This window comes from Lutra lutra, chromosome 11, assembly GCF_902655055.1.
Source record: "Lutra lutra chromosome 11, mLutLut1.2, whole genome shotgun sequence".
Lineage (NCBI taxonomy): Eukaryota > Metazoa > Chordata > Mammalia > Carnivora > Mustelidae > Lutra > Lutra lutra.
Window position 1 is genome coordinate 66524169 of NC_062288.1, and position 14680 is coordinate 66538848.

Consider the following 14680-nt stretch of genomic DNA (forward strand, 5'->3'; position numbering starts at 1 on the left):
ATATGGAAGCAGAAGTTGTTGGAGTTCCTCTCTGATTACTTTTATTTTTGCTGATGATAAATGATGGAGGGGTGCCTGGGTGGCTCAGCTGGTTAAGCAGCTGCTTTTGGCTCAGATTATGATCCTGGGGTCCTGGGATCAAGCCCCATGTGGTGCCCCACATTGGGCTTCCTGCTCAGTGGGAAGCCTGGTTCTCCCCTGCCTGGCATTCCCCCTGCTTTGTGCTTGCTGTCTGTCTCTCGCGCATTCTGTGTCAAATAAATAAATAAAATCTTTTAAAAAAATAAATAAATGAGTGGGGGGCACCTGGGTGGCTCAGTGGGTTAAGCCTCTGCCTTTGGTTCAGGTCATGATCTCAGGGTCCTGGGATCTGACCCCACATCATGCTCTCTGCTCAGCAGGGAGCCTGCTTCCCCCTCTTTCTCTGTCTGCCTCTGTGCCTACTTGTGATCTCTCTCTCTCTCTGTCAAATAAATAAATAGGATCTTTTTTAAAAAAATAAATAAATGAGGGAGTTGGTTTGAAAACAATGGAGAAAATCTGAAGTGGCTGTTGTGGAAAAGAGAGCTAACCAGGCAAGCAAGTATTGTTTGGCAAAGTTGAGGGTTCATTGGAGGTTGGACACTGTAGATATGTGGCCAAAACAATCTATATTGTCTATCTAGGATTTCAGGTCAGTTTTTTAAAAATCTGTTTTTGAATCAGAAGGTTAAGGTCTAGACTATATTTTATTAGCAAGTATGATACTGCAGACAGTGCAGAAGAGATTATAAAACTAATACAATAATTCTCTTACTTTTTCCATCCCAACGTAAAATTTATAATACACATGTGTACATGTACATGCATTCTCTCTCTCTCTTTCACACACACACACACACACACACACACACACACAAATTATATAACACTATTAGAACTCCTTATGGAGAAAGTTCTATAGATTGTCATCATCTTGTTGCCTGAAACCTTCCACATAATTTTCAGTGGACAGTGGTGAAGCTATTATTGTGTGGGGTGCAGTTTGCGGGAGACCACGAACAATCCTGGGGCAAACAACTTACTATTTCTATAAAGAATTTATCCATTTTCAGAGAGCAAAATAACAAAATTCCATTGAAAGATCCCCCTCAAAAACATATATCAGTAGAGATGGGAGGCAAAGATTTTCATTATTTAGATTACATTAAACAATAATAGTATTCAGGATAATTTTATATTTTAAAATGTGCTATATATAGGTAACATTCATTAAATATTTATTATGGACTGGGCACGTTTAACTTTCACAAAAACTCCATTAGGTAAGTATCACTCCCATTTATAGCTTAGGGAACTGGATTACAGAAAGTTTGAGTAACTTGTCCTTGGGTATATATATCCATTGTAAATGGCAGAGCTGGGATTAGAACCCAGACAGTTTGACTTCAGAGGTCACATGTTTAAATTCCTGCCTATACTGCCTCTTCAAGGTGGGAGTTTAATGAAATTTCCTAAAGTAAAATGCCCTTTTGAAGTTTTGGAAAGTTAACACAATGACTGGTTGGACAGATGAATTGTTAAAAGATGTTATGAGCAATGCAGTACAAGTAGAGACTAAGGAAACAATAGTTACCAAGACTCAAAATAAGCTGTTTCCTTAGATAAAATTTCCTTCATAAAAAAAAAAAATACTTGGAAACACTTCAAGTATACAATAGACTACAGAAAGTAATTACAATTTAATACCCAAGTATTACATTCCCTTCTCTTCTTCTCAGGAAGGAATCACTATTCTGAATTTATCTATCACTTCCTTACATGATTTTCCCAATCTGATCTCAGATTTTGTTTTAAAATCTTTATTTATGATATAACATGTACATCTTTTTGCAATTTGCAGGGTTTTGGGTTTTTTTTTTTTGCTCAACATTCTGTTAATGAACGTTATCTAAATCAATACTAGTAGATTTAGTTCATTAATTTCCGTTTAGTGTTCCATGTATGTTAGTCCAGTAGTGTAACTTAGTCATCCATTCTCCTGTAAGTGGATATTTAAGCTATTTCACTAATATAAGTAATGCTGCTATGAATATTCTTGCACGGACTCACGATAATTATTTATATATTACATATATTATGTAATATTCTATATTGAATGTATTTAATTCCTTAACGTGCAGTTTAACAAGAAAGGTAATAACGTGCATGAACTATACAGCAAAGACAGGCATTAGTTCTCAAGAAAGGTATAACAGACCATGGGTTGTTCTGAGCAGAGCGAGGCTACTTTGACTACCGAGCGTTTGCGGGGGATACTCAAGGATCAAGCGACATTCATTACTACAGTATGACACCACACTTCAGTCTTTAATTATTCTTTCACTGTTATCCAATAGTTTCACGTGTGTTCATTCATTTTCTCAACTAGAGTATAGCTCCACCAGGAGGGAACCGAGAACCAACAAGGTGAGTTAACACGAGTGTGACCGTGAAGAGTCCGCAGTGGAAGCTGCAGCAGGCGACCTCTTGGCTGTGCCAGCCTACCAAAAAGTGACAGCGCCAGGCGAATGTCGGGGCAACCAGGACCTAATCTCACTTTCCACCTCAAGAGTCTTGGAAGCTGAGGACACGAGGATGGATGGAGGCATAGACACCTGCTCAAAGTGTCTCTCCACTTTCACCCACAGTGCCTCCAGGTCAGTAGCTGGGAACAGAGGCTTGAACGCGACCCCACCCAGAGCGCACCTTCCCCAGTCTGGCCTCTGTTAACCGCGCCTCTTTGCTTTACGCCAAATCCGTAACCAGGCGCTAAGGCCAACCCCGCGGCTTCTGCAGCTCCAAAACCTGACGTGAAATTGCGCGGGGCGGCATTGACAGAGGCCATCTTTAATTTGGGCAAAACCCCACCCTCATAGCCCACCGGCCACTCCCTCCCGTCGTCCCCAGGCTTTTGACCGACAAACGTAATGTGACTTAACCTTAGAGGCAGTGTTAAAGAAACACACATAGAGGCCTCACTATCCATGACCCTGGAACAGCCAAATCCCGCCAATATAAACATGGCGGCTAAGCCTGAGTAGCAAAAGAGCGCTGATGCCAGTGAAGTCATGTTCGAAATGGAGAGAGGCGTCGGGGCAGGCAGGGAGTAATCTCGCGAGATCGAAGCTGGCGTCCGCTAGGCCCGGAAGCCTCGTCTGAAGGGGCGGGGGCGGAGGAGGGAGCGGGAGTCGGGCGAGAGTCCGCCTGCTGTCGCCTGCGTAAGCGGGGCAGCGACGCCGGGCGGCTACGCCGCGAAACCGGCGTAGGCGGCTTTGGAGAATCGGCGGGCTGCGCTGCGCCCGGGCTGGTCGCGGAGGGGGGAGGGGATGTCGGTCAGTGCGAGATCCGCTGCTGCTGAGGAGAGGAGCGTCAACAGCAGCACCATGGGTGAGTCTCAGCTTTGGGCCGCTGCGACTCAGGTCGGCGGCTCCGGACTTGAGGGGGCTCTGCGGCCGCCAGATCGAGCTGGGGGAACGCCCTCAGACGATGTGGGGAGCTGCGGCCGAAGGAGGTGGGGTGGGCCGGCGGCGGGCCCGGGGCGCGGTGGCGGCGGGCCCGGGGGGAGGGGAGAAAGCGGCGGTGACAGTTTGAATTGAATGTGAGGAGAGCAGAGGCGGCGGTATTTCCTGTGCCGCGGCGGACGGGCCGGGGGAGCGGGGAGACGTGAGCAACGGCCTCGCCCGCCCCGCCGAAGCGGCCCGAGCGGGGTCGTCTCCGCCCGGCCCGGCTTCCGCGGCCCTGTTTCCTCCGGTCGGTGGCCGCTGCACCCGCCGCGGAGTTCCCCTCGTGGGGAGTGGGCCTGGCGAGGAGGGTGGGGACGTGTGTGCGCGCCTGGCTGAGGGTGCTGTGTGGGCCGGCCCGCGAGGGTGGCGGCGGGGAGGGAGGAAGAAGGATGCACCAGGCTGAAGCTGCGGTGGAGGCGGTGGCGGCTGCAGAGGCTCCGGCAGCCGCGTCGCCCCTTCGCTCCGCCTCCCCGCCTCTCGGGGTTTCCTTTCCCCAGGCGCGGCCCCGAAGGCCGGTGGATGGCGGGCGAGGCTTGAGTGCGGAGGCTAAGGAGCTGGTTTGCGCTTAATTTTTAGGAAAAAGAGGAAAGAGAACGCCTGGGAAGGGCGCCCCCACCCCTCCCGAGGAGTGGAAAGGGTGGGAATGGTCGCTGGAAAAGGGACGAGTTGGAAATACTGGTGATGTTTAAGGAAATTAATTTTTTGAAAATATTTCAGCATTTTCAGTTATTCTCTTCTGAAGCCTTTTCATTTCCTTTCCTCCCCCACGTATTGGAAAAAGAACAAGGCCATTTCATTCACATTTTCCACTCCTGAGTTCCATTTCATACTGTGTGTATAGTAGGAAATAAGCCACTGAGATTTTTCTAACGCATTTCCATTTGCTAAGTTACATTTTCAGAGTGCACTGTTTCAGATCTTTTTTTTTTTTTTTTAAATATAGTGGAGGGAAAGAATATTTAACGTCCAGGTGTTAGCTAAGTTACTGAAATAACTGGTGAGTTTGTGGTTAAAGTTAAACTTTAAGATTTATTTTAGCTTTTGTTATTTTGATGGAATGGAAGAATACCTTGCTGAGTGCCCTTGAGAATCTAAATGAACATATAATCTAGATTGAGAAGTATTTTACTTGTTTTATGTATTTACATGAGGAGTATAGTCAGTCGTCGTCGTCTCCCACTCCCCACGTATATAAAAGCAAGTTGAGGAAGAAACTTTTTAGGCATTAAGTGTACAGATACAGATGAAATTTATGGAATCCTGATAGACTGAAAGATGATGTCTTAGCAGGATAAAAATTACTAAGCTAGTTACTGCTGCCCGGATCCCCTATTCCTCCAAATAGCAAGTGAAGGGCCTGGGGGAAGGAAGGAAACTGTCTTTCATCCCACCCAGCTGCTCAGTGGGTGGGGCTAGAGGAGATAGGATTGAGTGGAGCTATGAAATAAATGTGGAAGCCACATAGATGGTTTGTATGGTAGTAGTGTGTCATTCTGTGATGGGACAACATGGTGGAGCCAAGTTCTCCTCATAGAGTTATTAAAAATATCACAAACCCTCTTAGGCTTTCAGAATGGAAGATCATAATTGATAATAGAAATTTATTTTGTGTTTATGTCAAATAGATTTTAATTTACAGAAAGGATATTTTTGTAATTTGGTTAAGAATTTTTGGTTTCTGGTTTTGATTTGGAGAAGGTTTTCAGTACATCAGCTACATGAAAGGTAGTGTTATCAATAGATTGTTTCAGAAGTTCGTTGTAAAATTGGTTGCTTGCATTTGTGCATTTTCCCACAGAAATAATCTTAAATAAGTGTATGCTAGAACTTCTGAGCTAGTCTAACACAAGGTAAGACTCTTGACATGTTAGAGCAATTGTAGAGGGTTAATGTCAACAACACAGACACACTGCACACATAAAACTTGGGTAGGAGGAAGAGTTAGATCTGTGGTTTTCAAGGTCTCAGTAATGGGGGTGGTTAGGTGACATAGACCATTCAGAGTGAAGATAGAGAGTAGGTTGGCCTCAGACTTCTTGTTGATGATACACATACTCACTATAGATTCTATTCTAGGAATTGCCAGTAGGGTACTGTTCTATGACTAAATTACCAGCTGAGAACCATGTCTTACATTCTGAGCTAATAAGCTCTCTGCAATTTTTTATTAGAGGGTGAAAAATTTTAACTTTAACATGTGTGTATTTTACTGAATTTTGAGGCAAAACTAACTTTTTAAAATTGTGTGTGTTTTTCCTTGTAACTAAATCTGGACTGTAAATGACACTAAATTTGTTGTGCCATGAAATGGATGTAGGAAAAAAATGTGTGTTTGGAGTAGAATTGTAAGGTAGCATGATTATGGGTTACGCTTGCCAGATGAGACCATAGTGTTAAATGTAGACTATTGGTCTCTACAGCAGTGTTTTGCAGACTGCAGGTTGAGGTCTGTTAGTGGGTTTTGAAACCAATTTCATGGACATGTAATAATTTTTAAAAAGTAGGAAAGAAAGAGAAGATAGCAGTACATTGCACTTAGCATGAATTTTAGGCAGGGTTAAATTTTGTTTTGTATGTATTGTGTATTGGGTTGGGTTATAACATTTTTATTAAGAATTGTGGTCAAAACTAGGAAAACACATGGGGGGATGTGCAGCATGGATGGGTCAAGTCAGAGGTCTTTAAACATTATGGTATAGTGTGGAGATCTTGGTCTGAAAAGGAGGATATTAAGATTTTATTTATTTATTTATTTGAGAGAGAGAGAGAGAGCGCAACAGAGAGCATGAGCATGAGGGAGCAGAGGGAGAAGCAGACTCCCCGCTGAGCAGGGAGCCTGTCATGGGGCTTGATTCCAGGACCCTGGGATCACAATCTGAGCTAAAAGTAGACACTTAACCAGCTGACCCACCCAGGTGTGAGAAGTGAAGACTTTAAATGCTGTTAAGTCCATATGACTTTTTCTTATCTTGGATTTATTTATTCTGTACTCCATACATGAAATGTGGTTAGAGAGATCTGGAACTTACTCCTTGAGAGGAGGTCATCATTTCCAAGACCCAGGGAAACCAGAATGGGTCCCAAAAGAAGATAGTATTGTTTAGGGCCTCTACTCTAGACTTTGAGGGGTAATACACACACACACACACACACACACACACACACGTATATGTATACATATATAATTTATAATATATAATAAGACTATCATTTTAAAAATTTAATTATTATTTTTTATCTTGTCCATTTACATCATCAGAAATCAAGAGAGCCAAGTTTTGGGCATGAGCCTGAGGGAGGGGGTCCAAGGAGGCAGCTTGGTTTGCTTTCAGTGTTGAAGGCTTTAGGCCAGACATACAGAAGTTCCTTTTGATTTGTGCTGGTGCAGTTCAGTTCTCCAGAGGTAGTATTACATATAGGGATTTGAGTTCAAAGTGATAACAGACAAATGTAGTATAATGATTAAGAATATGGGCTTTGGTGTCAAGCAGACATGAGTTTAAATCCTGGCATTGCTTACTAGATGTATCAGTTAGGATGCAGTTAGGATACTGCTTTTCAAACTGACAAAGGACCTTTTCTTTCCTGTTTCTTTTAAAGTTTCTAATCCATTGTCGACTGATACTATTGCAAAAACTACTGCAAATTTTTTAAAAAATGAAGATGAATTTAAAGAAGGGGAAATACAGTCCGAATGTTTTTTCAATCCCAACAGACAAATTTATTTTGCTATAAAAATTTTCATTTCTGTGCTCTTAGTTTCTATACTTCTGTGATGTAATCCGATAAACAGTTCAGACTGGCTCACTGGTCCACATACCACATTTTAAATAGCACTGGGTTAGACTATGCTGCAGTAAGAAGTAGCCCTAAAAAATCTAAGCGAAGGTAGCTAAAGATGAGGTTTTGCCTGTCGTTCTAAAGTTTATGTACTTTATTGGGGCAAGTGTCTCTTAACTTCAAAAGTACCTTCAAAAGGCTGAGGAGAGTTAATAAGTATCCCCTGAGGTTGGGGAGAGTAAATAAGTAGGAGAGTAAATAAATAACCCCGAAGTTGTTTCTGTTCACATTATTTTGAATTAAAAAAAATCTTATTCATGTTACATTTACATTTTATTTGTTTGCCTTATATGCAGTGTAAAGAGGCTTTCTCCCTCCTTCCCCACCAGTCTGGAAGAAAAAATTGATTCTCCTGAAGAGGTGACATGTAAATTCTGTTCTGTTTACCTTGGGGTCACAACTGAGTACTTTTGGTAGCTTCATTTGAGAGGGGAGGCTCCAGGTCAGAATTTTTCAAATTTGACACTATCGTAGTTTGGAGTTCTATAATTGTTTGGGGGGCTGTCCTTTGCATTGTACAATGTTTATCAACATCCCTGGCCTCTACCCACTAGATGCCCATAGCACTCTCCCAGTTGTGACCAAAAAAAATGTTTGCAGACCTTGCCAAATGTCATGGGGTGAGGGGGAGGGGAGAGAATCACCCCAGATTGAGAACCACTGTGCCAGGTGATGGAGAAGCCTTTGAAGAATCATAGGAAACAGAAGAAGGAAGTCTTTCTTAACCATCTAGTCCATAATTCTTCCTCTTAGAGCTCTCACCATATTTCTCAAAATTGGTAATCAGAATCACCTAGGTAGCATGTGTGTGTGTGTGTGTATATATGTACGTATGTAAGTTTATCATTTAATTCATGAATTTTTGTAAATGTGATCATTAGTTAACTGGATGCATAACATTATGCTAGGTCAGTATTTTCCATAGTATAATTGATAAACCTCATGCATCAGGATCAACCACAGCCTCTTGTTAAAAATGAAGATTAGTTCTCACCACACGTGCAGTGATTCACAGTCTCTGAGAAGGGCCCAGGAATCTGTACTTTTTAAAATGCTTTCCAAATTAAGTAACTTTTTTGAGGTATAGCTTTCATACAATAAAATGCACAGAGTTTAAGTGTTCAGTTCATTGGGTTTTGACAAATATATACACCTTGTAGCTTTTATTCCAATCAAGATAAAGAACATTTTTGGGGTGCCTGGGTGCTTTAAACCTTAAGTGTTTGACTCTTGGTTTTGGCTCTGGTCATGATCTTGGGGTTGTGAGATCGCCCTGCATAGGGCTCTGTGCTCAGCAAGGAGTCTGCTTGAGATTGACTGCCTCTCCCCGTCCCCTCAACGTGCTCTTGTTCTCTCAAATAAATAAATAAATAAATCTTTTTTTTTTTTAAAGATAAATAACATTTCCATTACCCTAGCATTTCTTTCTTTTCTTTTTTTTTTTTTTTTTAAGGTTTTATTTATTTATTTTGAGAGAGAGTGAGTGAGAGAGAGTAAGCATTGGGGGCGGGGAAGAGGCAGAGGAAGAGGGAGAAGCAGACTCCCAGCTAAGCGATGCGGAGCACGATGCGGAGCTTGATCCCAGGACCCTGAGATCATGAACTTAGCCTAAGGTAGATCCTTAACAGACTGAGCCACCCAGGCGCCCCCACCCTAGAGTTTCGTGTGCCCTTGTGCCGTTATCGCTCTGCTGGCCTGATTTCTAATGTCCATTGGTGAGTTAAAAAAAATTTTTTTTTAAAAAGAAACAGCTTCATTGAGTAAGATGTGATTCACAGGCAGTCGACTCATTTAAAGTGGTTTTTCTGGGGAGCTCTTTAAAGTCTTTCCCCCCTAACTTCTTTATTGTGAAAGATTTGAAATGTAAAGAAAACATGAAACAATAGTAAAATGATCATCTTGGTACTTTTAAAAACATACGGATGGGGTGCCTGGGTGGCTCAGTGGGTTGAGCCGCTGCCTTCAGCTCAGGTCATGATCTCAGGGTCCTGGGATCAAGTCCCGCATCGGGCTCTCTGCTTGGCAGGGAGCCTGCTTCCCTCTCTCTCTCTCTCTCTCTGCCTGCCTCTCTGTCTACTTGTGATCTCTCTCTGTCAAGTAAATAAATAAAATCTTAAAAAAAAATAAAAATAAAAACATACGGATTGTAGTAGTCTTCCAGAGTTTCATAAGCAGTAGGCTTGGGATAAGGCCCTGATTGTTTTTCAGAATAATTAAAATATTTTTTTCCAGTTTTATTTTGTAAAATATATTTGAAATATTCCTGCAGTGGCAATTTGAGATTTTTGTAAATGTAACAAATACTCCACTGCTAACAAAGTGTCAGACACTGCAAAATAGTAGCAATCAAGAAAGCTATGGCCCATGGCCTTATGGATGTTACTTAGTGTTTGTGTTTTCATTTCTGAAAGTGCTTTTTATTATGTGGGGTTTTTTTTTTTAAGATTTTATTTATTTATTTGACAGAGATTACAAGTAGGCAGAGCAGCAGGCAAAGAGAGGGGGAAGCAGGCTCCCTGCTGAGCAGAGAGCCCGATGTGGGGCTTGATCCCAGGACCCTGAGATCATGACTGAGCTGAAGGCAGAGGCTTAACCCACTGAGCCACCCAGACGCCCCTCCGGGGGTGTTTATATTTGTCAAATAGGTAACACAATCACTTGGTTCAGAATTCAGAAGGTTAAAAAGAGATACGTAGTGAAATCTTTCTATTCCTATCCTCAAGTAACCCAGTTTCCTCCTCAGGCAACCTATTTAACAGTTTCTTTTATGTTTCTTCTGGAGGTGATTTTTACATATACAAGCAAAAAAACACACATTCCTCCTTTCCCCACCCATGGTAACATCAGACACATTCTTCCTCACCTTTTAATTTTTCCCACTTAGTGTATCTTAGGTTATTCCATGTCAGTACATGAAGAGCATTCTTACTCTTTTATATAGCTGTATAGTCCCATTATAGGTGGGTTATGATTTAACCTGTCCCTTTCTGATAAGACATTCATTTTCAGTATTTTGCTATTATAAACTATATGAGTAACTTGGGACATTGATTATTTCACATGTGTTGGTAAATCAGAGCTCCTGAACCCTTTGACACAAGACATTATCAGATAAAGTTGTAGTATTGATGTTAAGTCATTACTAGCTTAGGACTTCACCACTCAAGTTAATTCATTTAGCAAACATGTCTTGTGCCTTGTGCTGTGTGATGGGCACTGGCGATACTGAGTTAAGTGCTGTGACAGTCGAAATAGAAGGTGATTAAGAGCTTAGGTTCTGGAGTTAGACCTGGATTCGCATGTCTAAATCTTAACTGAATCTTGGGCAAATAACAGAATTTTGCCTTCTCCTCTATAAGTGGGAATCACAAAGTTATTAGATAATTAAATGAGAATTAGATGATAATGTGGCAAGTTCTTAGCCTCATATATTGAGCAGATGGTAGCTTTAAAAAAAAAAGTAACCATGGGGCGCCTGGGTGGCTTAGTTGAACATCCGACTCTTGGTTTCCACTTGGGTTGTGGTCTCAGAGTCATGGGATTGGTTCCCGTGTCGGGCTCTGTGCTGATCTCCAAGTCTACTTGAGTTTCTCTTTCCCTCTCCCTGCCCCTCCCACTTGTGCTCCTTTTTTCTCTCTTTCTCTAAAAGAAATGAATAAATCTTAAAAAAAAAAAGTTATCAGACTATATGGCAATTGAGTATTTACTTTTCTGCCTTTATTTTTAAGTTTCTTAAAGTCAAGGACTGTGTTTTGTTCACTTTTCCCTACCTGGCATTTACTTAGCAAATCATTTGTGATATGATTTAAAGGTATGTAGAGCATACAGTGAAAATATAGAGCAGGATACCTTTTCTAAATTGGAAAAGGTAAATCTTTAAAGGTAAATAGGAGTGATTAGGCAGAGGATGAGGAAGGATACTTATTGTAGGCTGAGAACTCATGGTAATTTATGGAACTAGACTCATAAGTAGAGATCTGGTGTCCTGTATTGAGTATTAAAAAAAAAAATCATTATTGGAGGATTTTAAAAGAAGAGTGGTAACCATGAACATCATGATGGTAATTCGAGTGGGAATAGCTAGAACACCAAGGTGGGGCCAGTGAATTGAGGGAGGTTAACATAGCAGTCCTAGGACAAAAATATGAAGGACAAGGGCGCCTGGGTGGCTCAGTCGGTTAAGCAATCTGTCTTTGGCTTGGGTCATGATCCCAGGATCCTGGGATCAAGCCCCATGTCAGACTCTCTGCTCAGTGGGGAATCTGCTACTCTCTCTGCCCAACCCCTTCCCGTCACATATTTACTTGCTCTCAAATGCATAAATAAAGTCCTTTAAAAAAATTAAAAAAAAAAAAAGATGAAGGACAACTAGGATAGTGTCAAAGGACATGAAGTGTAGGGGATGGTTGTGAGGGGATGTTGGTGGGGAGTAATGAATCCAGTGTCTGAACCTGAGTAAGTGGGTGATTAGTAGGTATCATATATCGAAAGAGGTAATTTAGAACATGAAATTGAGAGGACTGGAGAACATCTAAGTATGCATGTCTGGTAGTCTTTTTTTTTTTTTTTTAAGATTTTATTTATTTATTTGACAGACAGAGATCACAAGTAGGCTGAGAGGCAGGCAGAGAGAGAGAGGAGGAAGCAGGCTCCCCGCTGAGCAGAGAGCCCTATGCGGGGCTCGATCCCAGGACCCTGGGATCATGACCCGAGCCGAAGGCAGAGGCTTTAACCCACTGAGCCACCCAGGCGCCCCTGTCTGGTAGTCTTAATACTAGGAGAGACCTTTAGAATGGGAAACAAAAATTGTAAGATTATTGTGAATTTATTCGTTTGTGCTTTGAGTTTTTATATTTACTAACGAAATCCACCATATTGATCAACAGCTATACTGTAGTCTGGTTAGTAAATTTGTTGGTACTTTTTTTTTTTCCTTTTCTTTTTTAGGAGTTGGGGAGAGGGACAGAGGTAAAGGGAGAGAGAGAATCTTAAACAGGCTCCACTGCCTGTGGAGAACTATTGCAGGACTGGATCTTAAAACCCTGATATCATGACCTGAGTGGAATAGTTGGATGATTAACCAACTGAGCCACCCAGGCGCTCCTTTTGATACTATTTTTTTTAAGACTTGGTATTTGCGGTTTGGTGAGCAGAGTTGAAGGAAATTGGAATAAAATGATTTGTGTGAAACTTCAGTGTCCTTCAAAGTTAGACAGACTGAGGTCACCAATTTCTTAAGTACTACTAACACGTTTACTTATTTAAACTTTCTACTTGGGGCGCCTGGGTGGCTCAGTGGGTTAAGCTGCTGCCTTCGGCTCAGGTCATGATCTCAGAGTCCTGGGATCGAGCCCCGCATCCCGCATCACATCGGGCTCTCTGCTCAGCAGGGAGCCTGCTTCCTCCTCTCTCTGCCTGCCTCTCTGTCTGCTTGTGATCTCTCTGTCAAATAAATAAATAAAATCTTTAAACTTTCTACTGATATATTTCATAGCATTAGCTCTTTCACATTAAGGGGAACACTAGTGTTTCTTTACATGAGTAACATTTTGTATCCTTAATGTTCAAATTGTTCTATACAGATTGTAATTAGAGTTTTTTTCTTTATGGGGAAGATTCTGGTATGTATTGTTAATTTCAGAGAATACTGTAAATACTTTGTGTGAGATCATTATTTGTGTAAGAGGAGGCAGAATCTTCATAGTAATTTCATCTTAGTGCTTTCTGTTTATGCTATTATTAAAGTAACCAGGGTAATACATGTAGCATTGTAAAAATTTGTTACATGTAGCATTCTGGGATGTGAGGTGATCTATACAAAGAAATTTTTTTTAGTAATGAATGAACCATTTTTAATTTTAAGAAGTTTTAATAGAGATGGCTTAGTTGATTTTATGATGAATTTGAACAAATTAACCAGGAGGGAAAAAGCCATTAAATTATTTCAATTGCTGATGGTTAATTTTTGTTCTTTCTTAATTATATATATTTTTTCATGGTTTTAATTAGTGGTATATTAGTGATTAGTGGTTCTTAACCCTGGTCAGACATTGAAAACACTTCCAGTGCTTAACACCTTTGGAAGCTTAGTTCATTAGGTATGAGGTGGGGCTCAGAAATTTGCATTTTAAGTATTTTAGATAATTTTGATCAGCAACCAGAGTTGATAACCTCTGGTGTGAATTATATATTATGAGGTAATATGAATAAAAGTACTCTGTAAACTCTTAAATTTTATACAAAACCAGGATATTATTCACTTAATATTTAATATAGTTTTTGGTATATTATTTGATACAGTATTTTGGTATATTAATATATGCAGGTTATTTTAATATGTATATAGTGTTCCAATGTTGATATCCTGATTTGTGCAGCTGTTTTGTTATTTTGAGACATTTTGTAGTTTCAGTATTTTAGAATTGTAAGCATTACTTTAAAGAATATCTTTAAAGATTTTTATTAATTGATTTGACAGAGATCACAAGTAGGCAGAGAGGCAGGCAGAGAGAGAGGAAGGGAAGCAGGCTCCCCGCTGAGCAGAGAGCCCCCTGTGGGACTGGATCCCAGGACCCTGGGACCATGACCTGAGCTGAACGCAGAGGCTTTAACCCACTGGGGCACCCAGGTGCCCTAAGAATATCTTTAAATAGACCTCTTCTGCCTTCCTGTTATTTTCCTTGTTAGTTCAGTCCCTTAAACTTGTTTTCATTTACATTTCTAACATTATTGGAGAGAGGTATTTGTTATGTATAAACTGATTAGCTTCCCCCGCTTTCAGTGGAATATACTGAACTTGTGAATGTCACCTTCAGGAACATTTGATTTTATGCTCTGAGTTAGGGGGCTATTAAATAATGCAATATGTGAGTAGTTTTTGTTTTTTTTAAACAATGTATAGCTTTTCACATTTCTCTCATGGATGTACCTACCTTCTTTCCTTGAAGTCTGTAGCTATCTAGTTTACTGTTACAAATCTCTGTGTTTTAGTTGCTCAGTTTTTATTTCTTGGTTCATTTCTTTATTGAAGGTCTGCTATCTGTTAAGCATTAAGTTAGATTTCCATTTCTGGTTCCCAGCTATATTCTGTGGAATTGATATGCTGAGTGGAAAGGAAAGAAATTTATGTGGAAGTGATTCCTGTTCCATAGGTATTTAAAATAATGTGCAAATAGAAAAGAACTGCAAAAGTTCTTTATATAGTCACTGTATAATTTGCAAAGACCTTAACGTCTCAAAGGATGCCTTGTAGTCTGTTAGTTTTCTTGTTGGGGAGAAGGGTAAATTGAGTAAGTATTTGTCTAGTGTAAGTTTGG

The 14680-nt window shown here is 40.9% G+C and overlaps 1 protein-coding gene across 4 annotated transcripts in view; it reads left to right on the forward strand.

Annotated features, from left to right (window-relative positions):
* Positions 1 to 2536: 2536 nt before the first annotated feature.
* Positions 2537 to 14680, forward strand: part of SEPTIN7 (septin 7) — a 111306-nt gene continuing 99162 nt past the window's right edge. The window contains exons 1-2 of one of the 4 annotated variants that reach the window (XM_047695240.1): positions 2537 to 2678; positions 10306 to 10307. Coding sequence is in view for 3 of the 4 variants with exons in the window: in XM_047695238.1 (XP_047551194.1) it covers positions 3348 to 3408; positions 10306 to 10307 (63 nt within the window). In the remaining variant the exon portion in view is untranslated. The other 3 variants (XM_047695238.1, XM_047695239.1, XM_047695237.1) reach the window with 3 other exon arrangements.